Below are 26,303 nucleotides of genomic sequence, written 5' to 3' on the forward strand. Positions count from 1 at the left end.
ACTGATTATGCATTATTTGACAAAAAAAAACGTTATTTCTGATTCGACCCCTTTTCGCCATTAGCCCTCGGCTATTGGTAAAAAGTTTTCGGGCTGCACCCACTTCACCTGCCTTTCACGCGACGTCGAAAAACCGCACGAACTCACCGCGTCAAAGTGACGTGTACGCGATAAAGATGCATTAATACGCCAAAAAAAAGTGAATTTTTTTTCGGAATAGCCGCAGGCTGCCCCGTTCCGAAAGGAATAAAAGATAGCTGCCGCCGATCGCTGAGACGCTGGCTACTCGCACCTGCCGGAGAGCATGGGTGTGTTTGCGTATAATAAAACTTCTTGCGTGACCGTGCAACGTTTTTAAGCCCTTTCGACACGTTTACTACCTCATTCTGCCAACTCTTCTTTGCTGAGGGTCAAGTTTAACGTCATTCTTAAGCTTCCGTTGCATGCCGCCGCGATTTTCGACCAGCCACCACAAGCTAAGCAAGGGAAAGCCGACCAATCGCAGACGCCGGCACCACCCTCTTCATCCGGTTATCGGTTTTAAGTGCACTGGCTCTGCCCTAGTGAATCCCTCTCCACTTGAGCGTTCTCCTCGCCTCTTGTCAGCCAATCAGATACAACAAGCCGCTCAGTGTGGGCAATGTTATTCGTTTTTCAAGCAAACAATAGGGACCTCCTATGAACGAGGAGAGCGTTTGATTGGTCTGTTCAGACAACCCTATGGGTGACCGCCCGGTGCTTGCGTCGGTGGTTACGCAAACTTGACGTCAAGAAATTGGAATAGAAACATATTGGAATAGTTTTACGTTATAGGCCCCTTTACTGCTAATTGCTAAGCCTGAAGGTGCGGGGCGAAACTCCGGCCGTGGCAGCCGCACTCCCATGAGGGTGAAATGCAACAACGCTGTACTGTGCACTGGGTGAACGGTAAACAACCCCACCTTATATAAGCTAATCCGCACTCCCCTACTTCGCTCGTATGTTACTCATATCATAGTATTTACACGTAAGAAAACAGAATTTATAGTTTATTCCTCATTTATGCCTTTGAAATAAAACAATTCCCCGCTACGTTTTCCCTTGACGTCACTGCTGACTTTATATCTTTGTGCACCAGTAAAACGCACGCATGCGCACGTGTTTGTGTGCGGCTCATTTCTGAAACGCCGCTTTTGCGATTTTATTTTCTAGGCGTAGGTAGTAAAAGCTTGCGTGAGTGCTTACCTCCAAAGAGAGTTTCAGAGCACACCCAATGCAGGTATAGCCAGATGGCTGCAGTTCCCTCACAACATCTTGAAAGCCTTTTAGAGTTGTTTCATTCACAACAACCATGGGGTGACGCACCTCCGCGGTAGTGCTGAACGTGACGATAGCGAGAGTGACTATGTTGTCGCGTAAACACCACAGGAAGCGGTCAACGGCCTCTTTTACTGTTTCTAGTCGCTGGTAGTCCTGCAATATGGAAGACATGAGGAGCAGACATTGTGAAGAATATGCAGTACTCTCGGAATACGAGAAAAATAACTTTCAACTTTGTTGTGTGTGGTGTCACCATGGTACCGGTGTGTCAAAAAGAACAGGAAACCGGGACAAGTCACTGGATTACTATATATTGTTACATTTGGATCATTCACGCTAAGCTATTGGCCTTGTCTACGACTGACGGAGGCGCTGCAAAGACCGCTCAGGGGACCTCACTTGGGCATTCGGCCTTTGTGATCTGCTACGCTACGCCTAGAATGGCATCATTTTCACGCGTTTGCTGGCATTATGACTGCAAGCTTGCTATGTGCGGCACCCTCCAATTACTATTTGTAGATTTTTCTAGTGTTAGTCGTAAAAATTCCTGGGTTGCGAGGACAGCAAACGCTTTATATTTAATTTGCCACTTGGTGTTTCAGCCCAGTGGTTACGGCGTTGAGCTGGTAAGCTTGAGGTCGCTGATTCAACCCCGGCCACAATGGGCTTATCTGGATGCACGAAAAGTTACCCCAGCTGGGCAAAATTGATCCCCTATTCGCCAATACAGTGTACCTAATAATCACATGGTGGTTTTCGCGTGTGAAATCGAAGTTTTGTCTTTTAATTTAGACAATATATTTCCTCACGGACCACAGTCCTCGCGGACAGGAAGACAGGAAGACGATCTCGTGACACAGCCATTCAACCTCGCTACAAGCAAGTAAACAAGAGTCTACACAGCTTTGAAAGTTGAACCACGATGCAGGGCTCACTTGCATAATGTTCAGAATTCTAAACAGATTGCAGTCCGTGGTTATCATTACAATTAAAGGAACCATCGCAATCAGTCGTTCTGTTAGCGCTGCGGTAATATCTCACATTTATACACAATACACGATTTGTTTAAATAACTCTCTCAAGGTTACATCAGCAACAAAGGAGAGAGGACGCAAGGCAAAAAGCTGCGTTGTTGCAGCTTGAGAGCCACCCTGAGCCCTCTGCCGGGGTGTATAGACCAGCAGCTGATCACAACAATAGTGGAAGAGCGCACTCACAAACACAAACGAAATACAGCCACAAAATATCTACATCTGATACTTGCATGAAGTTACGCCTCTACTATCACTGGACGTTGTTTGACAAAACCTACTCCACATTCTATGCACTGGAAACTCATTTACAATCAACCGAGATACAATGCAAGTAAAATAAAGGTACACGAATCTATAAATATGTTCTTGTCACAAACAATACACATTCAATTATGGGAATAAGGTTGAGTAATTTATGCCGTGAATCTGGGTACCTGGTTTGTATACCAATTGAGTACATTTTGTTCCTTCGCCTCTTTTTTTTTTACCTTGTAACTTCGCCGCACGTGCTAAAGCGTTTTCGCCACTTTCATCTGGCAAGGTAACACCACAGTATGTCATCACCTCTGCCAGATTGCTACACGTATTGTACAGTCAGATAATGGGTTTATAAGTAGGCTTAAGCTTCTTGGGCCGTTACTACATGTGGGACAGTGCATACCCAGAAATAGCAAAATAAACGTGTTGTAGAAACAGCAAATAAAAGTACTTATGCATGGACGTGCATATTTGTTTTAAAATGATCGAAAGAAATTGTGCGCTTGCCGCCGTACTCTTCTTGCTCAAATTCCGCTGAAAGACCACATTTTGGAATCAGCGTCGTTCAGTGTAACCACGGGAGCAGTTAATTGCCTGGCGTTCTTTTTTAATGCAATATACCTTCGTTAATAGGGATCAAAACTGCGTTCACGATGGCGCAAACAAACTTGTCTCGACGCCTGCCGGCAGTTCCAGAAACCAGCTGGTCAAGGAGGGTTCCCGCATATTGCCCGTTCTTCTAGAACACGCGCGGCAACCCTCTCCGAACAGCAGTTTCTTTCAGCTGCCGGCAGGCGTCAATGCAAGTTCTTGAGCCGTTACGGCAGGAGCTTGTATCCCCACGAATGAAGGCAACTTTGCGTTTGTTTTGTAATATACCATGCAAATAATTGTGCCAAGTGTTGCATTGAATGATGTATGTTCTGAAATGCGGTCTTTCTGCGAAATATGAGCGAGTGCTGTGTAGCGGTGAGCGTAAAAGCTTTTTTTCGAACATTTTAAGCGAAGCATAGCCCGGCTTCGAAAGCAACGTAGAGCGATACGAAGGTGCGAGAGAAAGTATACACCTGTGTGTGCAGAGCTGCAGTATTATTTCATTCGCGCGCATGAATGTTGACGGTCGAAGTTTGTGGATATTACTGATTTTAGTGCATTACGAGCCCGTTGACTTAGCAAGTGCAGTATGACCTAGCATGCAAGTAAATAGTGGGGCAGAAACGCATTAACTTGCTGACAAATATTCGCATTGCGTTACGTGCGATAAAAAATTAAATTCAGCAGTGAATTCTACTTTTACGCTTTCCTGTGTTTGTGCGCGTGTTGTTAACTGCGCTTTACACGTCCAAAAAGTAATTTCCAATATCCTAATCGTATTTTGTGCATTGCATATGTGAATAAATATATTGCTAAGTGTGTGCATTACTCTGCTTTTAAAAGCGAATACTGCATAGCCACAGCTACTGGCCGTCAAATAATAAAGCGTAATAAAGTATATAAAAGTACATTACATACAGCTGCGAGCTCGTTCCTTCCAAGTTTCCCTTACACTCGAAGATGTTTCAGTAATCGTCAATGGCATTTTACTGATGAAAAACACACAACTGCAAATTAACATAAGAAAAACGCCACAAGCGATACACGGATTGCCAGCAAAACCAGTGCAGTAATAGCTGGGCCAATCCGCGTGCGTTTCGTATAAGGGCCCTCTAATTCTTACGGGGCTTTAGCGGTGCACGGAGGTGAAAAGGGATAAACACAACAATGCGCGTCATGATTCGAGTTTACGTGGCGACGTCGTACGGCTCACGAGAACAGTCAACCACATTCACAGACGCGTACACACTGCGCTTGATATTAGTGTGCCGCGAGATCAGATCGCGCTGGCAGCCCCAACACGATCGAGGAGACACGCTGACACGATCCATACCGCCGCTTCATCATGTCGCGACAGTTGCACTGGCTCGTAGCATTGAACCACAAGACACAGCAGTCATCGTGTAATCACATTCAGCGGCAAGAAGGCCGTTGGCGCACTCGTTTCCACACACACAGGATGTTGTTTAGTTGCCGTGAGGGTCGCGCGCTTAGAGAGTCGCACGTTTGAGCGACGTTACGTCAAAAGTTTCTCGGTCCAAGCGACTGTCAGCCTTCATTTTTACACTTCTTCGTTCAAACCAACCGCTATGAGTACGCAGCATACTTACAAGCAAAATAATTCACAGAGCAAACGGGATTAATCGCAAGCAATCACCAAGGCTCGTGCATTGATTGAGCGCAAATGAACGAAATGTAAACATGCGGAATCGAGGCGATCAAGCCCTCATTACGCTTTCTTGAGCGTTTTTCTTGGACCGTTCATTTGAAATTAGAGGACTAAATTTAGCAGTTCGGGTCCTTCTTTCGTTTTTCGCCACAGTCAGACACCAGTAGGTCTTATTTCCGCGAGTATGCAGATATTTTTTCACCTCACGAATTCCGCGGCGCCGCGATTTAGCGTGGGCGCCGTCTGCTACAGGAACTTCCTAGGTGACGCGCGCGGCAGATGTCGCTACATTGAAAATTATATTAGAGGGACCTTAGCGCGAGTAAAGCCCCTCAATTTTTCAAAAGTAGCGCCATTCATAGATCTTTCCGCCACCTCGCTCACCCTGGCGCTTCCTCTTCCACACCTGTCTCCCCAGCCTCCTCCGCTCCCCCATTGACCAATCTGTGTCACGTGGAAGCGGGCGCCGCGCATTTGTATATTTTTTCTTTCCAGAGCGGAGCAGGCGCCGCGCTTTTGTATATTTTTTCTTGGTAGCGCGCTCGGACCTCCATTGTTGAGCCTGCGCGAAGAAAGTACGGCAGGCAGACTGACGGAGTGCGTTAGCGTAATAGCATGTGTCAGGCCGAGAACTTAATTGCGATGTCATGCTGCTGCGCCTTCGGTTGCCGCAACAGACACAGCGAGGGCAAAAAGCTTTTTGCTTTGCCATTCCGCGGGCGCAACGCAAAAAGAAAAGTGTGGATTCACAGGATCGGGCGGGTTGACTTCGAGGAAGGGGCAAAGAACGCACGGCTTGGCGAAGTAAGTGCCACGACTCCTCACATCCTCTTCTTTTGAGCCTAGTTGACACCTTCCGCTTCAAAAAAGTGTATGTGTTCATGCTCTGCGTGGTTTTAGCGCGTTGAAGTTGACTTTTTTTTTCGAATGTGTTCTCTTTGTTCCATGTAGTTTCGTCTTGTGGAGAAAGTGCACGCATCTGCAGCTGGCCTGTGACATAGAAGCGACTTTATACTGGGTGTGTTTTGAGCTCCACCAGAAGTTAGCACATTCTCGACGCTTTTGCAAGGATCACTATGATTTATGGAGGCAGTCTTTTAGCTTCGAATGTACGCCCGCATGGATTAATTGGGTTTGTGGCGATTAACGTTTTTAACGTCCCGAAGCGACTAAAGCTCTGATGGAGGTCGTAGTGCATGGCTCCGGATAACATTATCTAGGTCGCCAGGGGAGGTTTAACGTGCACTTTGATCGTGGAGTCGTACGTGGGCCGGTAAATTCCTCGTTGGCGTTTCATAATTCTCGCGCGGGCGCGCCAGTGCTGCTTTAGAAGTTGGTGCCTCAGCGCGATTGTATTTCTTCAATATATTTTATTTACTAGTTGTAACAACGTGCCATTATTTCGTACTATTGACGTCGCCTCCAGGGCACCAAAGCTGCAACGGGGCACCAAAGCTAGAACCATGGCTGCATAAGGCTCGCCGAAGCCTGTGCATGCCAAGGGAGTATAAGCCCATTTTTGTATGCGAACACTCCCTGCGCCGCCTGCTTTATTGTAATGTCACGTGCTCTTCATGGGCCTCCGTTAGTCGTTACATGTGCCCTCCTGGAGCAGTACTTGTAAAAAAAAAACAGTCTATCGTCACGATTACCAAAGCACACACCCCGCAATCAAAAAAGCGGCCCTGTTGCCAGGCATCGCTCACCGCAGACAGTAGGAATCTCTCACGCGCCGGCCGAACAAAAGTATCCTGCAGGTACGTAAATGAACCTACGAAACCATGTACACATACTTTCACGCTGTCAAAACATGAAACTTTGGTAATTACGCGCGTGTTTGAGCACACCGCGTGCTTGCGCCGTGTTTCAGCAACACGAACTGTCAACGTGCGCGCACTTTACGCCTTAAATACGCCTTGAATAATAGTCCTTTTCTCTATTTCTTCCACAATTCCAACACGACATGTTTAAGGCCAGTTGCCGACTGATGAAGCAACGTCTGTATTGAAAAAAAAAAAAACTGCTCCGGAGAACTCGAACAAGCTTTTCCGCGGATTTCTTCCCGTAGCGTGTTGCCGTCGTCTGCTACGGCAGGCCCACCACCGGCGGCGCCACCATCGAGGCCGCGCCGAGCGGAGGAAGAGGGAAGTGAATCGCGCTACTTTGGGAGATTAAGGGCTGATTTACGCTCAAACCGCCCATGGCCGCACGCCGCACCGCAAGCGAGCGGTTCGCCAGTAATGGCCGACGTGACGTCACGACGGGCGGTCGTGAACTTTCGCCTCCGTGCGGCGACCGCATAAACATGGCGCTGGTTCGAAGCGAAGCGGAACGCGAGGCCTAGACCGCTAGGCTGCAGCGGCAGTTTGTTTTTTGTGTGGTTTATTGTGATCATTGCAAGAGCTGTTCAGCAGCTGCAAAGCTATTTGTCCAACGCAACAAGCAGCTGTACTCTTCCTGACATCTTCAGTCCGTGCGATCGCCAAAGGAAACAGACGGATGTGTGTTGTGTTTACGTGTGGTCGGAAGGAATGAAGCCGCCGATTTCGTGTGTTTTTCCGTTTTTTGCATGTGCATTACAAACGCGAAGGCCATCGCATACACCTGCATTCTAAGCATGACACTAGTTCGGTACGCGGCTAAATAAAAAGATTGCGATCGCCCTCCTCAGCATATATGGTGTTCGTAGGAGTTGAGCGTGCGCGCTTCATCGATACGAAGATTGAAGTTTGTGCACTGTTCAGAAGTGATGACACGATGTGTAGTGATGAGCTTCATTGTTGTGTCATCGCAGTCATTCGTAAAATGCTGTTTGTGTCTTGCTTCGTGTGAGCTGTTTTGCGGGCTGCGATGCGCATTGGTGATCGCGAACACGTACAGAACGTTCGAGCGCTACAGTTCTTACTTTTACGAAGCGTAATCTGTACGTGCAATGTGTCGCAGTGGTGCTAGGCGTATAAGTGTTCGTTTCATTCAATGTGCATATGTTCTGAAGTGAACCGTGCATAAGCGTTGCTGGCGAGTTTTGGTTCCGGCCGTTTCTGCCTCGTTCACGTATAGTGGGTATTTTTCAAAAGTTATTTGTGTGCTAAGAAGGTGTTTGTAATCAATGTGGGCACGCTTAAATGTACTGTTCTCATGAACGCAAATTTCGGGCACCCTTCATTTTTGTCATGTGGACAAAAATGTATTGGTTTGAACAGCAGAAATCCTGAGGTATATTTCTAGATTAAGCAAAGCATACGGTCTTATACTGAGGGATGTGAGCACCCTGCATCTGCAAGAAATTCAGCTGCTTGTTTCTTGTTAGCATCTGAGTACACACTGTTAGTGCCAACACCAGTGCCACGGCATGATAAGCATATAATGTGTGAAAATTAGATACTTCCTTTTGATTCTTGACAATTTGCATTTTTTGATAAAAAGCCATATGCATGTAACAAAGCCTGAAGATGACAACACAACTGGTATGGTGAATATATGATTCGAGGATTGTAGCAGCAGAACTTAAGGAACACGGACACAGAATGGATGACTAGATGAGGATGCAGCTGCACTGTCAACTGATTTCTTAATTCAAATTACCACTCTTATTTATTTTGTTGCCATATCTCTTATCTGTCTGAGGCTGTCTCCAAATGGTGACCTCCTTACTTGTCAAAGCGACTGACGGTGTGCTTACACATTGCGCTCCTGTTTTACTTATCTCAAATGCACCAAGAATCTCCCAAGTTAGCCTATTGTGGTTCCTTTTCAGGACTTGCACTTCATGAAATTTGGGGGTGCACGGGCTTACTTAGCTATCGTGTCTCTTCTTGTTCATTTCGCAACGTTTGCAGTGCAAAGCCAGATTGCTGCCAGGGGTCCCTAAAAGTGATGATGCGTGCTATCTTGTTCGAACATTAGGGCATCTTCCTGTTTGCTCTATCTATTGTTTTCCACAGGACAGGAGGATGGCGTACACTGCTCCTTTGACACAATCGCAGCATCTACTCCGGTGCGTGATCTGGCATTGTGGTTCCTTTTTTTCCTGGTTCACTCGTGCGCACATACTTTTTCCCTTGTTTGGTGCTGAGCACACTGCTCGGATACTCTTTTACCAATCTTGATGAGATTGTGGGTCAGTCCATGCACGTATGTAATTTTTTGCACAATTGTTTTTGGCATCCACAACTTCAGGTCCACTTTTGCTTTCTTGTTTTCTCTTAATCTTCTCTACGAGGCCTTCAGCTATGCTGTATACCATTGACACGACATGTTTTTCCCTGCATTTTTCAGCCTACTTAACTGCTGCTGAAAACTTTGTTCATTTTGATGCTGGCATGATTTCTTTAGTACTGAACTAAACGCTGCACTCGCTATTGCCCTTTTTACAGTCTTGAAATGGCTTGACGTGAAGGGAATAAATTGTCTCTATGCTCTGGGCTCGTAGCCCCAGTGTATATGTCCTGGTTGGAATTCTAGCAAAATGTCGAGCAACTGCAGGGGACTTGGTTAAAACACGTTGGCGGACTAGTTGGTTAGAATCCATGGTAGTGTGTATAAGCGCGACTGGACGAGGACGAAGAAAGAAACAGATACACAGACACAGCGCGCAGGGGACTGTGGTTCGGTTGCTCATAAGGGAAGTTCATCTCTGGGCACGTTGATCGAAAGGGCTCCAGTACGGTGTCCTCAAGTTGTTGGTAATCGGTTGCATTCTCTTTCAATAGATGAAGTGCCAATAGTGATTGCACACTAGGAAGGAACAAAAAAAGGACAAGGTGTTACTTGCAACTGTTTATTGAAGTCAAAGGTGGCTGATTATATAGGCATGGGAAGAGGGGGGCGAAAAAAGAGGAACACCGATTATGAGAATGCGCACGTGCGAGAACACTGAAGATATATATATGAAGGAAATCGCGTTTAATCTAAATCTAAAACTTATCGATGTACATGCTTTCATTTGCGTAAATATTTAGAGACGGGGTGCTGACACAGGCATCCCCTCTTTTCTTAATCTGGTTGGCCTCCAACAATTCATGCACCACGGAATCTTTACTTTTAAACATGATTGTTGTATCATGAAGCCTTGCTTCACGTACTTGTTTCTTCTCATTCCCGCGGGCCTTGCAATGAAGCGGCAAGTTTGAACCTTATCCATTTTTCAATGAAAGCTTATGTTCCGGCAGTTATTCATTAATACATCGGCCAGTTTGGCCGATATACTCTTTCCCACACTTCAGCAGTATACGACCCCTTCTTCACACTGATCAAAAGGGTTCGTACGTTTAATAGAACACCCGACTTTCTTGGAGTCATCCGAACCAATCGGGCGGCACAAAGTAGCAGGACGGCACAAAGTAGCAAGTTTTCGGGGCGCAGAAAAACCACAGGAATTTCGTATGTCACGGCGATGTGTTTAAGATCATGCGCCTCTTTATGAGATTATGATATCACCACTGGTTTAGCTTTCTTTTCGAATGTTTGACCTTCATTTGTTTTTCTTTATTTTTTCACATTTTTCAATAACGCCTCCAAAACTGCGCTTAAAACCAAGCAAGGAAAGCCAGCCTTCCTCAACTTCAAAATCTGTTCGTCAAAGCTTGCTTGTGCCTTATGACAGCACGATTTTTTCAGGGCGGATTCGAGGCACATACTGGTAGTCGCACGTTCAACAGTCTTGCAGTGTGCAGACTCATACGGCAACAATTCCTTGCGGGCATGGTGTTGGCACATACAGTAGGAACCTTCGTCAGTCAAGATCTAAAAACTGCAAGCTGTTATCCTTGGCTAGTTCAAAAGTAAAATCTAAGCCTTTGCCTTCGTGTTTAATATCAGATAAAATGCCCTGCACAGTATGCGAGTACGTCGCAAGAGATCATTCCGTCAGTACAATGAAAAATCGTCAACATACCTAAAAACCTTGACTACTTTGCCTCCGTCAAACACCTTGGATAGCGCTCTGTCGATGCCCGCAAGGAAAATGTTGCAAAGTACGGGAGCCACGCACGAGCCAATACAAACTCCTTTCTTTTGCACATAAAACTGCCATTGAAAACAAACAGCTGTTGAGCACAAGTAAAACTCAAATATATGAACCCTTTTGTTAAGTGTGAAGAAGGGGTCGTATACCGCTGAAGTGTGGGAAAGAGTATATCGGCCAAACTGGCCGACTTATTAATGAATGCTTGCCGGAACATAAGCTTTCTTTGAAAAATGGATAAGGTTCAAACTTGCCGCTTCATTGCAAGGCCTGCGGGAATGAGAAGAAACAAGTATGTGAAGCAAGGCTTCATGATACAACAATCATGTTTTAAAGTAAAGATACTGTGGCGCATGAATTCTTGGAGGCCAACCAGATTAAGAAAAGAGGGGACGCCTGTGTCAGCACCCCGCCTCTGAATATTTACATAAATGAAAGCATGTACATCGATAACTTTTTGATTTAGATTAGACACGATTTCCTTCATATATATCTTCAGTTTTCTAGCACATGCGCATGCGCATAATCAGTGTTCCTCTTTTTTCGCCCCCCTCTTCCCATGGCTATATAATCAGCCACCTTTAACTTCAATAAACAGTTGCAAGTAGCGCCTTGTCCTGTCTTCCTAGTGTGCCATCACTATTGGCGCTTCATCTATTCGAAGCTATGCACCAACTAGCCCCACAACGTGTTTTATTGCATTCTCTGTTTGGCACAGTATCATGAAGTCGTCCACATATTGATAGATCCGTGTGACACGCCTTTCTTTGATGGATCCTTGAATTTTCTTGTCGCATGCTGCCAAGTACAAGTCACTCACGATAGGTGCTATTTTTGATCCAATGCAGACCCCTCTTTTTTGGGCAAACAAGCTACCATCATGTACAGTGATGGTGGCAGCGAAATAGGCGCTCAACAGCTCGAAGAAGGTCTCCACAGACATCCGTACGGAGTTTTGAAATGGAATGGCTCCTTGCTCCAGCAGCTCTCTCAGTACATTCATCAAATCCGCATGCGGTATTGAATATTACATATCTTCGACGTCAATCGAGAACCCGTACGAATAGTTCATTTCGTACATTCTTATCTCGAAGGTTAGTTCTTCAGAGTTCCTAATCATGAACTGATCTTCTACCCTAACTTGAGAAAGTTGCGTGAAAAGGTGTGCTGAAAGCAGCAATTGCCATGTGTCTGCTTCCGATAAAATGGCGTGGAAGGGGGTACCAATTTTATGGCTTTTTCCACTGAAGAACACCGACAGCATGGTAGTTTTTGCTGCTTTAACCTTGTTGCACAGCTGGCTACCATTAGTTGTTTCTCCTAGAAGCATCTTGACCTTTCTTTTTGCTTTCTTTAGGTCTTTATTTTCTACCTTGCAGAAGTTCTTGTTGATGGCTTCTAACGCTTTTGCATTGTAGCTGCTGGCATCAAATATTACAAATCCCCCTTTGTCTGAAAAGCACCATAAGAAGTTTTCTTTCTTCAGTTCCTTTACAGTTTTAACAAAACTGTGCACATGGCGTTTGCATTCTTTTGAACGAGCCAGTGTATCTACTTCGTCAGCCACAACTCTGCTAGCGTCCTCTTAATTCGCTTTTTTTGCTACTCGTCTGATAATGGCAAGCTTCACTCCTGCGTCTAGTCTAGGGGGAAGCGCAAATATTGGACCAAGTTCCAATACTTCTTTAGCAGGTTGTGAGAGCTGCACCTGTCCTACTGTGGCCATTGGGTTCTTGCTTATCTTCTCGTACTCTTTTTGACCTTGTATTGTTGACTTCAAAATTGGCAGGAACCACTTATTCCACATGTGTTCAGTGTTAAAACTGCCGCTGGCGAAGTGAAGACGATAGGATTTTTTGCCAGAGGATCTCGCCTTGAGGAAGTCGGTGAGTAGGCGAATCTGTTTCCATATTTCAGCCCGCAGTATCTTCCTAATTCTTCTTGCTGTGTCCTTGGGAAGGCGACAACATCCCGAGTAGCAACCTAACGTCTTCCACCGAAACATTCTTCTTGATGCAACATGAGGATAAGCAGGCCCAGCAAGTGAAGAAGGCAATGTGAAGACATATTTGTCGTGAGTCAAGCAGATGCAGGAAACAAGTAGGAACGCTCAGAGTCCTGAAAATGAATGTCAAAAGGGTGTTTAACGGGGCCAGTTATTTCATTCTTCGAAGATTGTAGCAGCAGAACTTGAGGTACACGGACACAAAAAGAACGACTGGATGAAAACGCAGCTGCACTGTCAACTGATTTCTTTATTGAAATTTCCTCTCACTTTTTTCATCCCTATATCTCTTCTCTCGTATATCTGAGGCTGTCTCAGTTCTCAGTTCTTCCTTGTCAAGGCCACTGACGGTGTGCTTACACATTACGCTCCTGTTTTACTTATCTCAAATGCCTCAAAAATCTCCCGAGTTAGCCTACATTGTTCCTTTTCAGGACTTGCATTTCATGAAATTAGGGGATGCATATGCTTACTTGGCTATCTTGTCCCATCTTGTTCATTTCGATTTAACTGCGATTGCGTCAAAGGAGTAGTGTACGCCATCCCCCTGTCCTGTGGAACACAATACACAGGGCAAAGAGGAAGATGCCTTAATGATCGAACAAAAGAGCACGCATCATCACTTTAAGGGACCCCTGGCAGCAATCTGGCCTTGCATGGCAAACGTTGCAAAATGAACAAGAAGGGACAAGATAGCTAAGTAAGCCCGTGCACCCCCAAATTTCATGAAGTACAAGTCCTGAAAAGGAACAACAATAGGCTAACTCGGGAGATTCTTGAGGCATTTGAGATAAGTAAAACAGGAGCGCTATGTGTAAGCACACCGTCGGTCGCCTTGACAAGAAAGGAAGTCACCGTTTTGAGACAGCCTCAGACAGATAAGAGATATGGCGACGAAATAAATAAGAGTGGTAATTTGAATTAAGAAATCAGTTGACAGTGCAGCTGAATTCTCGTCTAGTCGTCCATTCTGTGTCCGTGTTCCATAAGTTCTGCTGCTACAATGCTCGAAGAATAAACCAACTAGCCCCGTTAAACACCATTTCATCAATATATGGTGCTCTGTTGGCTGCTGGAGCATGTAGTATTTATGTAAGTGTTGAAACCATTATTTGAAGCTTTTGGTATTGCATTGGGATATGTGAATATTTGCAACTTTGTAGTTATGCAACGAATAGTGCCCTATTCGATTTGGTGGTCTCTTTTCGTAATTGTGAATATTTTTTTCACAACTTTCGGGCATATCAAAATGCCAACCGCACCCACATAAACATTACATTTGAGAAAAGTATGGTAAATTTTCACCACGACAAGCATACTATAGCCATAAAACATGACAACTTGCATATTGGAGCCGGCTAGGTCGATTGGGTAGCCACACTTTACAGGCTCTACAGTAGTCATTTGCATCCTCTGAAGAACCCTGTGCATGCGAATAAAGTACTTGTTTGCTTGTAATGCTCAATTTGTGTTTTTAAATACAATACCTAATAATGTTGTTTATGATAGAAACTTTCTAATTTCAAAAATACCGGGATGGAAACATCAGTTTGTATTAATTATGGTAATGGCTATTCCCTTTTAGAAAAGTATTCGATTCAATTTGCTTCTGGCACTATTCTATTCGATCTCAAAAATCTCTATTTGCTCACCTCTAATATTGCATCTTTTTTGTGCTGTCTTTCAAATGTGCATTGCAAACAAGACACATAAATGTTCACTCGGAGCATATTACATATAATTAAAGAAAATTTCCCAATGGGCTAGTTGGTTCGACATTACACTGTTGCACAAAGTTACGAAGGGACAGGACTTACGAAAAACAATGCACTGCACCCGAGTGCAAATTAACAACTGTTTTATTTTCTGGAATATGAGACCTTCATATAGCGTACTTGCATGTGCAGGGATGCTCTTCCCAGTCGAGCCATGCCATCTATTGTCAGTCATTAAGCTAATCTCTTTGCTGCTGACTGATATAGATGGCACATGGGGTAATCTTGTTGTACGCTTCCATGACTTTTTTTTTTAGTTACTACATTTCCGCAAGATCAGATCCCCATGCTCTGGAAGGTATGGCGTGAAGCGCAATATATGGCAATGTCTCTGGGTGCTTGTATCAGAATGCAGTTGTGTCGATGTTCGCACAGACAATCATTTACGCACCTGTCTGTTTGACCAACATAATCAGCCCCATGTGTCAAAGGTATCTTGTAGACCACGTCTATCGTGCATTCAATCAATCCTTTAACGTGATTTATAGTGCATGCATTCAGGGTATTCCTATCGCTGGTTTCCCTTTAGCTTTTGTCGTGCTGTGAGGACCACTCTTTCGCTCATTTAACCGAGCGAACGAGTTCAGCAAATGATGAGAGCGAACGCAGCATGCAGTGGGAGATGAAAAAAGTAGCAAGTGAGAAGAGGCACAAGGAAGAAAGCGGAGAGGAAGGTGCAGCAGAACGATGAGGCAGTAAGCAGAGGAGTGTATGTCGAAAGCGTGCGAATGAAAGCGAAGTGCAGTGACGGTAGCTATGAGATGATGCCAGAGTAGCACGCGATGTCTAGGAGGTTTGTTGGCGGTGGCTTTTGTAAATCACGCCCACGCGTCACCCATGCACTGGCTCATGCAATCTCCAGATTAGCGAGGCAGTGGCGCCATGCTTCGCTCCGTTTGTAACATGCCACACGAGACTAATTGTCCACACCAGCGAAATGACAACGCGTGTAAAGCTGCACTCAAATGTCGTATTAGGGAGTATCGTAATCGTCTGAATTTTTTCTGTCAGTTGAATGTGCTCTGAAGTAATTAACATTGCAGAAGCATAGCTGGTCGCTTATGCTCTTATGCATCTCATTATAGGTATTGTATCAAAGCAGATTCCTTGCTTTGTACACGTCTGTTTCCAGAGCTGTCTCTGTACATTTTACACTTTATAAAGAGGGGAGGCTAGGGAACAGCTTAGAAGTTGTATCACTGCAGACACCGAGCAGACGGCACAGCGTGATGGACACATCTTCAAGGGCATGCAGCCTTCCCACTAGCTAAGGAGCCCAGCAGCTTCTCCAGTGCTGCAAGGAACTACTGAGATGGAGTACAGCTCACAGAACACATTGTATTGCAATTATTTATTTTGCACTAGGTGTCATCTGCTGTAATGTACGCTATGCAAATGCTCCTTATGCAATTTTTTGCACGTGTGACGACACAGCAAAGCACCTTCTCTGCCACAGCCCAACTGTCACATATCTGTACACGTGTACATGTGTGATAGCGTGACCCTTTCTGTCTCGTGGGTCATATTGGAATCGCATCACCCTCACCCACTATGTGTATATAATCGCTGGCCGCCAAGCTGTGGTGTGCTTTTTGTCCTTATATTTCTTGGCTGTCATTCTGTCCCATTAAGTTGCTGCCATGCAATAAAACATGTTTCAAGTTCAGTCTGCCTCTTTGTTCACGGAAGCCCTGGAAAACGACACCAACCTTTCACGCTAATAATGTGTTCTGTGAGCTTTACTCAATCTCAGTAGTTCCTTGCAGCACTGGAGAAGCTGCTGGGCTCCTTAGCTAATAGGAAGGCTGAATGCCCCTCAAGATGCGTTCATCGCGCTGCGCCGTCTGCTCGGTGTCTGCCTTCCATCCTGTCACTACATGCTCCATGGTTAGAGGATTGACGCAAAAAATGTTTCGATTCCATAACCATAAGCATTGCTTGCGTGCATGCGACAGCAGAGCTTTGCTTCACCTGTACACTTTCCCTCCATTTACCTTGCAGCCATCTTAATAAACAGCATGGATGAATGCCCTAATAAAATTCACTTGTGGCACAGCTTCTGCTTGGCGTCTACTTGCTGGAATGAAAGCAGTTTAGGAAATAATCTAAAGCTCCATTTTACTGACTGCAGTATTTATCGTGGGTGCAAAGAGGGAGTTGCGAAAGAAAGCCTGTGCGCAAATACAAGGAAATGTACTAGGATGCTAATCAAAAGTTTTATAGGTGTATTGTGTAAAACCACAATTACATACAAGAATAACATGACACTGGTCATAACTTAAAGCAACGGTTCATGGGATACACATATACGGGCACATAAACATGATGCTCAATGCAACTTTGAGTTGAAATGATAGTCGCTTTTCAGATAGAAGTGACATGATGACATACTGGTAATCAATTCCTGTTAATTTTTTATTCCCAGAATGCTCAATTGTAAAATACTTGCACCCAGATACAATAACGCATCTCCGAATCACAGCTGTCACATTCCATCTGCCTATTCAACTTTGCCACATGAAATGGGAAACCCGTTGATATAATGAGCTATGGATTATGCCAGTGTTATGCTGTTTCTTGCAGTTTTGTCCTTCACGACTATTTGTGTAATGTGAAAAATAGCACCCTGAAGTTCTAAATGTTATGTATACTATACGACAATCCTATTCTTTTTCCGTGATCAGAGGAGGCTTTTGTGTCAGTATATAAATTGGAAGTTTTTTAACAACGAATATGTGACAAGCCTCCCACAGGCTAGCAGGCTAGCACAGTAACGAAAGTGTCTTTTAGCCATATTGGCACAAAACTTTCCCATAGGCTTTTTTTTTCATAAAAGCCAACCAACCACACATCTCTTGATCTAGCAGATTTGTCTTTTATGCGACAAGTCTGTGTTGTTTTCCTTGCAACAAGTACTTTTACATGTGTCCACAAAACATTGGTCCTTCATTAAGTTTATTTTTTCTACAACTTTCATGTTCTTTGGTAACAATTTATTGTGCATTTTTGGAAGATCTTCATACAGCAGCCATTATTTCTTGGAAGGCTTCTTTGCAACGAGGCTCTAAAGTTGTTGATAACTATTCAAGTAGCTTTTTTAATATAACAATTAGCCTTGCATTTAAAACTTATCCTTTGTCCCCAATAGTTAGCTATCTTTTGCATTAGCTGGTTAAGAGGTAGTACCTAAATCTATGGAAATAAATATTGCTACTACAAGTACTAACGTTGTCGTGTCACTATTCAATATTTGATGCTTACTATTCTTGTTCAATTTGTGTTTGAAAGAAATTAACCTTCGCCCACCTCTACTTCTTATACGATGCACAAATATGCGCCCAAGCCATATTTGTGCTTTCTAAAGCCTTACTTTGCTGCATATAATAGTGGCAAAAAGCAGCTTTTCAGAGAGAACTTGATTTTGTTGTTCTGTGTATTCTTTTCTTCTGCCATAAGTATAGTGAATTAATAACTATGTTGCACACAAATACACAGCCTCTCAATGGAACAGACATTTATTTGATACATGAATTCGCACCCTGTTCATCTGGATTTCAAAATTATGCTGATTGTGGCAAGCCTCTAGTATGTACAGAAGCATGTCTATGATGTAGTCTGAGGGTATATGTGCAGTGCTACTGGGAAGCTAGCTATAGTTCGCACAGCAATGCACCAAGTAAGGTTGTTGCTTAATTGTTATAAAGAAAGGCAGCATCAGCTAGGCTGTAAGGGCAACGAAAATTATTTGTGCAATTCACCAAATATACAAACAGAATATAATATGACTATAATGCCTTCTGCTAGTTAGTATTTCAAGTGATTAAGAAAATGATACAAGAGCTGTTGGGTTAATCTGGTTTATTTGTCATGTTAAAACACAGGCTGTGAAGTTAAATTCAGCATGTCTAGGTTGTTAACATGTCTAAGTAATTACGAAATTGGGGAGGTGGCAGTGAGACTCCCTGGGGAAGCAATACCTCAGTTGTACTGATGGTATGGCTCGATTATATAATTTCATCATTGCTTGTTTAGAAATATGACGGTGGGTTAGAACCTATGAAATGCCACAACAGCAAGGCTCAACATCCATCCTTACTTCTCAGAGGCTTAAAGAATGATAAACAGTTATGCTTCAGAGAATATTTTGGTATGAAATATATGCCATGTTCATTTCAGTGCAATGGAAAGAGGTGATTGAGCACAGCCATGCTATTGTAGCATGCGTGAAGGAATACAGGAGAGCCTGGGGACAATATATGTAATAGAGTGAACAAGTAGCTGTGACTTGCGAGGTAATTTACTCCGCAGAGGATGCTGCAGTAAGGTTCGTGCCACTGTAAGCAATACGAGAATGAGTGAAAGATTGCTTGTAGATTATGGATTTGTATGACAGATGAGAATGTGCACCCAATTTGCCACTACGCATTTTTCTCTATTGTAAGTTAAGCACACAGTGCGAGTCACTATGGCTTCTTAACTGGAAATTTCTGCATTCCGTTTCACAGTGTTTATGGGGCTTTCTGCATTCATTTGACTACGTATGAAGTGATTGCATAATAGAACATTCCCACATTACAGATTTACTCAGAACATAATATGAATCATCATAAAGCTCCACCCAAGCAACTGTCTGTTGGTTATGAAAATAAAATGGCGACAAACATTCCCTTCCTTTCTTGTGCTGCCCCGCACATGCTGCTAATTAACTAATGTCTACAATGCAGACATTCTGTTCTTTCATTAGGGGTAGGTGCAAGTTGCCCTGACACAATTAACATGCATTCATTGCCTACAAGCTACTGCATGTTGGAATCGGTGTTACAGCAGGCACGGCAAATGTTCTCCCCTACTTGTGTCTTGTGCACCATATGAGCCAGCATTCTATTTCATTGTCGTGTATCTGTTTAAGCTATTACTCATTCAGAAAGGCAAATATAAAACGACATACTACGTCAACCATTTCGCATGCAAGATCACTGCACTCATTGCAAAGCTTATTAGAGAGGTTTAGATCAGGGGGATGCAATCGTTGAGGCTCGAAGTACTAGGGGGCCTCAATGCTTGCGTCCCCTTAATGTAGATCTCTATAGTCGCTTGATAATCTTGCTTTGCTTTGAGATGAAGTACACGTACTGTGCACCTGTTTGTTAGCCTATGAATTTCTCTCTCTTTTTAATGTGGCTGTGCATTAGCTAGCTAGGTTGTCACTACGTGAATGACCTTTGGGCCAAGCCCTACGCAATCAAATAACATTACTTTGCTATAGCTCACTGACTGTGCAAGCTTCTTTTTATCTAGGGAAAAGAATAAATAGAGAATGCATGCATAAATGATGTTGACAGCAGCAAACGGTCTCAAGGCAATCACCCTTGATTGTCGCCATTGCTGAGAGAGCAAGCATGTCTGTATTCACTTTGACCACAGGCTGTACGATGTTTAAATGCTGATAGAAGTATGGATAAATAGTGAAGGGGCAGCAGATTGGCCACCCAGGCCTTTATGCATGGGCATTGCTGCTTGTGTGCCCTGTAAAGCTCTGTCATCTCTTAAGGCATGAATGACATAACACTACTTCTATTGGCAGGAACATTTTTAGCACCAACAAGAAATGTAAACATTAGGTGAATTCACGCCTATATGTGGTGTTTTTTCAGCAATATGAATTAATATTTGTTTTCATGCAAACATTCTTCTCTTGAAAACATATCTGACAAGCATCTCTGCCTGAAGAAGTAACTGTGATATGTACATATCACTTTTATGTATGTCATAATTGTAATCAATTGCTCAAGACGTACTGATGGCTAGTTGTTTAGTCATGACTTAACATGTCTGTGCACTTTGAAATAATGACGTAACATAGAATGAACAAATACTAGCTCTGTGTGCTCCTGTAAGTTCATTCGGTTTAACAACAATGTTGAGAAGTGCGATGTCATATTACATCATGTAAGCAATTGTAGGCTCACTATTAACTTGACAGCTACTAAAGAGACCTCAGCAGCAAAGTGCAACTAAATCAACAAGCCACTGTTGATGATTCACATGCGTGCTCGGTGACGAAGTGACTTGTCAATGAACACAGCTGTATTTTGTGATAATAGAACCATCTGTATAGGAGTATGTTAATAGATAATGCTGCGGCGCTTCAGCGTGCTACGCTGTTGCTGTGACAGATCCCTTGCTCATTGGCTTAGATACACCTGTGTGTTCGTGTATGCGCGTTCTTCCAAGCTGTTACGTACAGGGTCTGGCCCCATCCGTAAAAGGAATGTGCATTGGTTGGTGGCAGAAAACATACCGAGTTTATTTTCTACAACGGACGCAGATGAGAGCCACATGTGTTCGAGGGGACAAACTCTCGGTCCCTGTCTAGTGGCCGAGACGTTGGGGTGATGGAGCATTCTTGGAACTCGACTCGGAGTGGGGTCGCTTCCTGTTTCGTCTGCACTGGTGCCTTATCCAGCCGAGCAGTGCTGGTGCTTCGCTTGTACACAACACTTGCCTCCCTTCTCAGATGGAGTAGCCGTAGTGATCCGGAGGGCGTCGTTCCCGATGCGGGCATGACTCTGCAGTTGTGCTTGGCACAGTCTCAGGGGCAGTGCCAATCTGTGGTTTGGTCAGCGATGATTGCGAAGGCTCCAGCATTCCTGAGAGAGTGGCCTCTGATGACGTGGAGTTATCTGCTTTTATCCCAAACATAAATGGGAGCGGGACACTGCTCGCGGTTAGCGTACAGACCTTATCCTGTGTATACCAGGCTTGATACCAGGCTTGATGTGGTCACATTGTCATCGCACTAACCTGTTGGGGCCTTTAATGCGCCATGATCTGTGGCCTAGCTCTTCCAGAACCGTTCCCTCTGTCCAGATCGGATTCCCTCCGAAGTTTCAAAAGAAAACTGCTTGTCCGACAGCGAGTACTCTCGACTTTGTGTCCCTGTTACAGCTGGTATGGATTTTGTTCGCTTTTGCTTGGGGCTGAATGCACGTGAGAGCTGTGTCCAGCTCACGCCCGAACACAAGTGCAGCTGGCATTTCACCCGTTGATGTGCAGATGGTGTATTGTTGCTTTAGAAAAAGTGGGCCAGCCTACACGCGGATGTTTTGTCCTTGTTTTTGGCTAATGCTCGTTGTGTTTCAAAAGCCACCCTTTCTGATTGGCCATTTGTTGTAGGATGGTACGGTGTGCTTGTTACATGGATCACCCCATTCTTCTTTAGGAAGCTCTCAACTTCTACTGAAACGAAGGATGGCCCATTGTGCCTGCCTGCCCAACAAAAGTCAATGCCTGTCCAACAAAAGTACCTTCGTGCACATGTCTTCATGACCACAATTATATGGTGGTTTGCAGGTGCGAGTTTAAGAAGGCAGTTTCTCGCCTTTGTTGGAGTTTCCATTCGGAAGCCTCTAACGAGGCACCCTTCCTGCGCTGAAAGCTCAGTCTCCAGTTTCCGGCACGATGAAAACTGTTCTTTCAGCAGTTTATGAACTTAAACATTTGAAACAGCCTCCAGCACTTGGGACAGAACTGAGTCTTCTCGAGTCATTCGTGCTAGTTGATGCGGTGAAAGCCCGAAGCTGGGTATGGTAGCCAACATGAGCACGTCTCTTGGGGGATAAGGTTCATCTTGTGCCGGTAGTGGAAGTCAGCTTAGAGTGCCCGCATTTTGGTGCAGTAGGCCAGGCCTGTACAGCAACTTGTAATCATATGTTGCTAGTTTAAGGCACCATCGCGTAATCCTTGATGGAAAGACCCGGGGTACTTGCTTTGTTTCACTCACGAATCCAATCAATGCCTGGCGATCTGTTGTGGTCACATGCCGGTCAGCTATGTATACTTATGAAAATGACTGATGCTGTAGATTACTGCTGCACTTTCTTTGTTCAGCTGGAAGTCGCTCGATCTTTTCGGCACTTCCCAGTGTTCATGAACTGAATGCAATGGGCGCCTCTCGGCAGAGAGTATCTTCCCTAGCGAGGATGGCATCAATGCCGTACGGCGATGCGTCCCCAGACAAAAGAAGGGGCTTCGTCCCGTCGTAGAGAGCGAGCACTGTAGATGCACGAATCATCTCCGTAAGTGCCTCGAAATTGGCTTGATGCTTGCTCTTTCACTTCCAGGGCGTGTTTTTCTCTAGGAGCCTATACAATTCCACCCCGACCATTGTTCTGTTCTCCAAAACGCAGTCGCCAAATGAAATAGGGCCCGGAAAAGCCCTTAGGGATGTCTTGTCAGATGGTTTGGGTGCATGAAGTATAGCCTCAACCTTTTTCTCGGTGTTGCAAACACTATTGCTATCAATTCGATGTCTCAGAAACTAAACTGATGTAATTCCGAAGTTCCACTTTTCTTTCTTGAGGCGTAAGCCTTTCTCAGGCTCGACAGTTAGGCTCAACAGAACCTGATTCAGACGCTGTGCGTGCTCATTTGCACTATTCCCGTTGACAATGATGTCGTCAAGGTGAACACTCACCCCTGGAATTCCAGGTATCTTTGTCTCCCTCAGGCACTGGAAGATAGGTGGTGCAGCAGAAATTCAGAACGGGAGGCATTCCACCCTGAATAGTCGTTTTGTGGTGTTCACTGTGAGCAGTGCTGCTGTTTTTTCATCAACTTTCAGTTGTTGATATGTTTGATAAAGATCCAACATTGAGAAGAGGGTTCCACCATGTAGGTTTGCAAACACTTCATCTGTAGTTGGTAGCGGGTAAGAGCCTTCTTCGCTGCTGCATTAACAGTAACAGTTTTAACAGTACTCCCGTAGTCACCACAGACATTGAGTGTACCGTCGGTCTTCTGAAGACGTACCAATGGGGTTGCCCATTTGGTATGCTGCGTTGGTTTTAGGATGCCTTGGTGCTGTAGATGGTCAAGCTTATGTTCCATAAGCGCCTGCAGCGCCACTGAAATGGGACGAGCTTTGCAAAACATTGCTGTCGCACCGTCTTCGAGTTCCACGTGAACTAAAGGACCTGTATAGCTTCCAATGTCTTCCTTGAAGACATCTGGGTGTCATCCCACGACCTCTGTAATTTCTAGTGCTGGCTCTCCAACGTGGTTGATCCCCTTCACCTGAATTTGAAGTGCCAAAAACCAATCTCTTCCTAGGAGGTTGCACCCGGTGCCCATCATAACCAACAACGGCAGCAGATATTCTTTTGATCTCAACATCACATGAACTTGTGCGGAGCCCAGGACGTGTAATTGTTTACCTGACCATGTGCACAAATCGAGCGGCTCGCATGAAAGCCACGGAGTGTTTTTCTTCCACCTTTTGTAATCCGTGTCCTCACTTATCAGGGAGCATGCTGTACCTGTGTCCACCTCAAACTGGACTGGCTTTCCCTCCACTATAAAGTCCACCAGCAACTTGGGGCAGTGTGTACGTACACTATCTGTGTGCAGCTTGCAGCAGGAAGTGCTGACAGGTGGTGGTTTGACAGTGTGCGCATAGCCGCTAGTTGTCGGAGCGTGGTTCCCTATTTTTCTTTTTCTTTAAGATGCAGGCATGCTCGACGTGACCTTCCTTGGAGCAGAAGCGGCACTCGGCTGTCTTGAATGTCATGCTGACGTATGCTTGCCTCCTGGCTTGATTTGCGACGCCCTGTTAATTTCCTCCGAGTTAGCCACTCCCTTGGTATCTCGCGGATGCCTTGACGCACTTTCCGCTGACAAGGCTAAGTCCACAGTGCATTGAAATGTCAGGCATTTTCTGCTAACAGTGTCTGCGAAAGATGTTCGTCCCACACGCCGCGGACGAACCTGTACCGCAGCATCACATCTTGGGGCGGCATAGTTGGGTTCACCGCTGAAGCGGTCGTTTGGGTGTCAGGTGACGTCGTCGATATTGAAGCCGAAGGCAGCGCTCCTAAGTTGCAGTCGGTTGTCAAGGTTCCGAGGGCCGCAGCGTAGCTGCTGATCGACTCGTCTGGCCGTTGGTCGAGTCTTTGAAACACGTACCGGTTCTAAATCTCGGATGTCCTGGTGTCGAAGTGCCGCCTAAGAAGTGTCACTAAATCATTTAAGTTGACTTCGGCGCTATCAGCGCGCACACGGTGTTCGAAAGTGTCGGCTCCACAAAGAGTGAGGAGAAGTGCCCGCTTCCTCACTGACGTGGCTCGCCACGAAGTAAAAGTCGAGGCGCTGGATCCACGATTGCCATGATTTGGCCGAGAAAGGCTCGACAGCGCCGTGCTTTCGTCCTGCAGCCATGGACTTCGAAAACTTATAGATCCGCTTCGCAACTCCTGCCTCATCACCAATGTTACGTACGGGGTCTGGCCCCGTCCGTGAATGGAGTGCGCGTCGGTTGGTGGCAGAAAACAGACTGCGCTTATTTTCTACAAAAGACGCAGGCGATAGCTGCAGGTGTTCGAGGGGGCAAACTCTCGGTCCCTGTCCGGTAGCCGAGACGCTGAGGGCTACGGAGGATTCTCAGAACTCGACTCGGCATGGGGTCGCTTCCCGTTTCTCCGCGCTGGTGCTTCGTCCAGCCGAAGAGCGATGGTACGTCGCTTCTCCACAACACAACCTTTCGCTAGCACAGCTACAAAACGTGCGCCATCACACCGTACACAACCGAGCACATAGTGACGTATGTCGTCGCAACATTATGCGGTAGCAATAAATAAATAATAAAAAAGCGGCACAGGTAAGACGACCGCACAGTGTTCCAAAGGTGGCTCACCACGTCAATGCCACACATGCAGCACAGAACATGACAGTGCAAGAGTTGCGTTTTCACCATGACGCGGAAGCTTCAACCTACATCGACAAAAATACGACAGTGTCGTCTGCTGTTGGCGATAGTTGCCGACTTCGAACAGTGTTGCTCTGCGCACTGCCGAATGTTTGCGAGCTTTCAACAAAGTCGCGTCCCCAAACCGAAGTGTGGATGCAGGCGCATTCGAACCGCTCGAGCTAACTAATAAAAAAATAACTAATAATACAGCAAACGTAATAACAATATCCTGGCACGATGCGAAATATTGTTGGTCGCCAGCAGACGAGGCTGCCAACTCGCTGATTCTTGTTGCCAGTTGCAGGTTACCTATTTGGTCAACCAGAGGGCGCATGTGAACCGCACCGCATCTTGCGGTTTCAGCCAAAATGCAATTTTGTGACCGATCGCGACGATCGCCCGTTTTTCACGAACCGCATGCATGCGGTGCGGCGTGCGGCGATGGGCGGTTTGAGCGTAAATCGGCCCTAAGGGGCTTTAGGCGCGAGGGCCCACACGATGCTATGCGGCGTCGGCCTCGGCCCGAGCACGCGAGGAGGAGGCGGCGGCATTCTTCAAAGCGTGCCGCTAGTTTACGAAGTTTAAGAGGAAGCTTTAGCTCGGGCCCAACTCCGACGCGGCCTATTCAAATACATGTAAAAACGCAAAAACGTTTTTCTGAGATAACCCCTGGAGGGATTTTGATGAAATTTGTTGCATTTGAGAGAGTAAGATAAATTCTAGTGACTGTTGGAAGCAGAATTTTGATTTAGGGCTTGAATTTTGTTAGAAATATTTTCAAAAATTCAGAAGTTTGAAGAAAATAGAAGCATGACGTTTACAAACTGATACCTCTGCATAAAGAACAGATATCGCCGTTCTGTAAACGGCATCCATTAGATCACTCAAAGCGGACAAATATTATGTGTCATTTTGCGTCTTACGTGAAGTTGTTACATTGTTTACGAGGGTTCTGCAAAA

General features: G+C 45.2%; 1 protein-coding gene across 1 annotated transcript in view; it reads right to left on the reverse strand.

Annotated features, from left to right (window-relative positions):
• Positions 1-26,303, reverse strand: part of LOC139061211 (calcium-activated chloride channel regulator 1-like) — a 495,141-nt gene that overhangs the window by 153,366 nt on the left and 315,472 nt on the right. Inside the window, exon 9 of the mRNA XM_070540868.1 lies at positions 1,225-1,452. Coding sequence (XP_070396969.1) covers positions 1,225-1,452 — 228 coding nt within the window. The remainder of the gene's footprint in view (positions 1-1,224; positions 1,453-26,303) is intronic.

Source organism: Dermacentor albipictus, chromosome 6, assembly GCF_038994185.2.
Source record: "Dermacentor albipictus isolate Rhodes 1998 colony chromosome 6, USDA_Dalb.pri_finalv2, whole genome shotgun sequence".
Lineage (NCBI taxonomy): Eukaryota > Metazoa > Arthropoda > Arachnida > Ixodida > Ixodidae > Dermacentor > Dermacentor albipictus.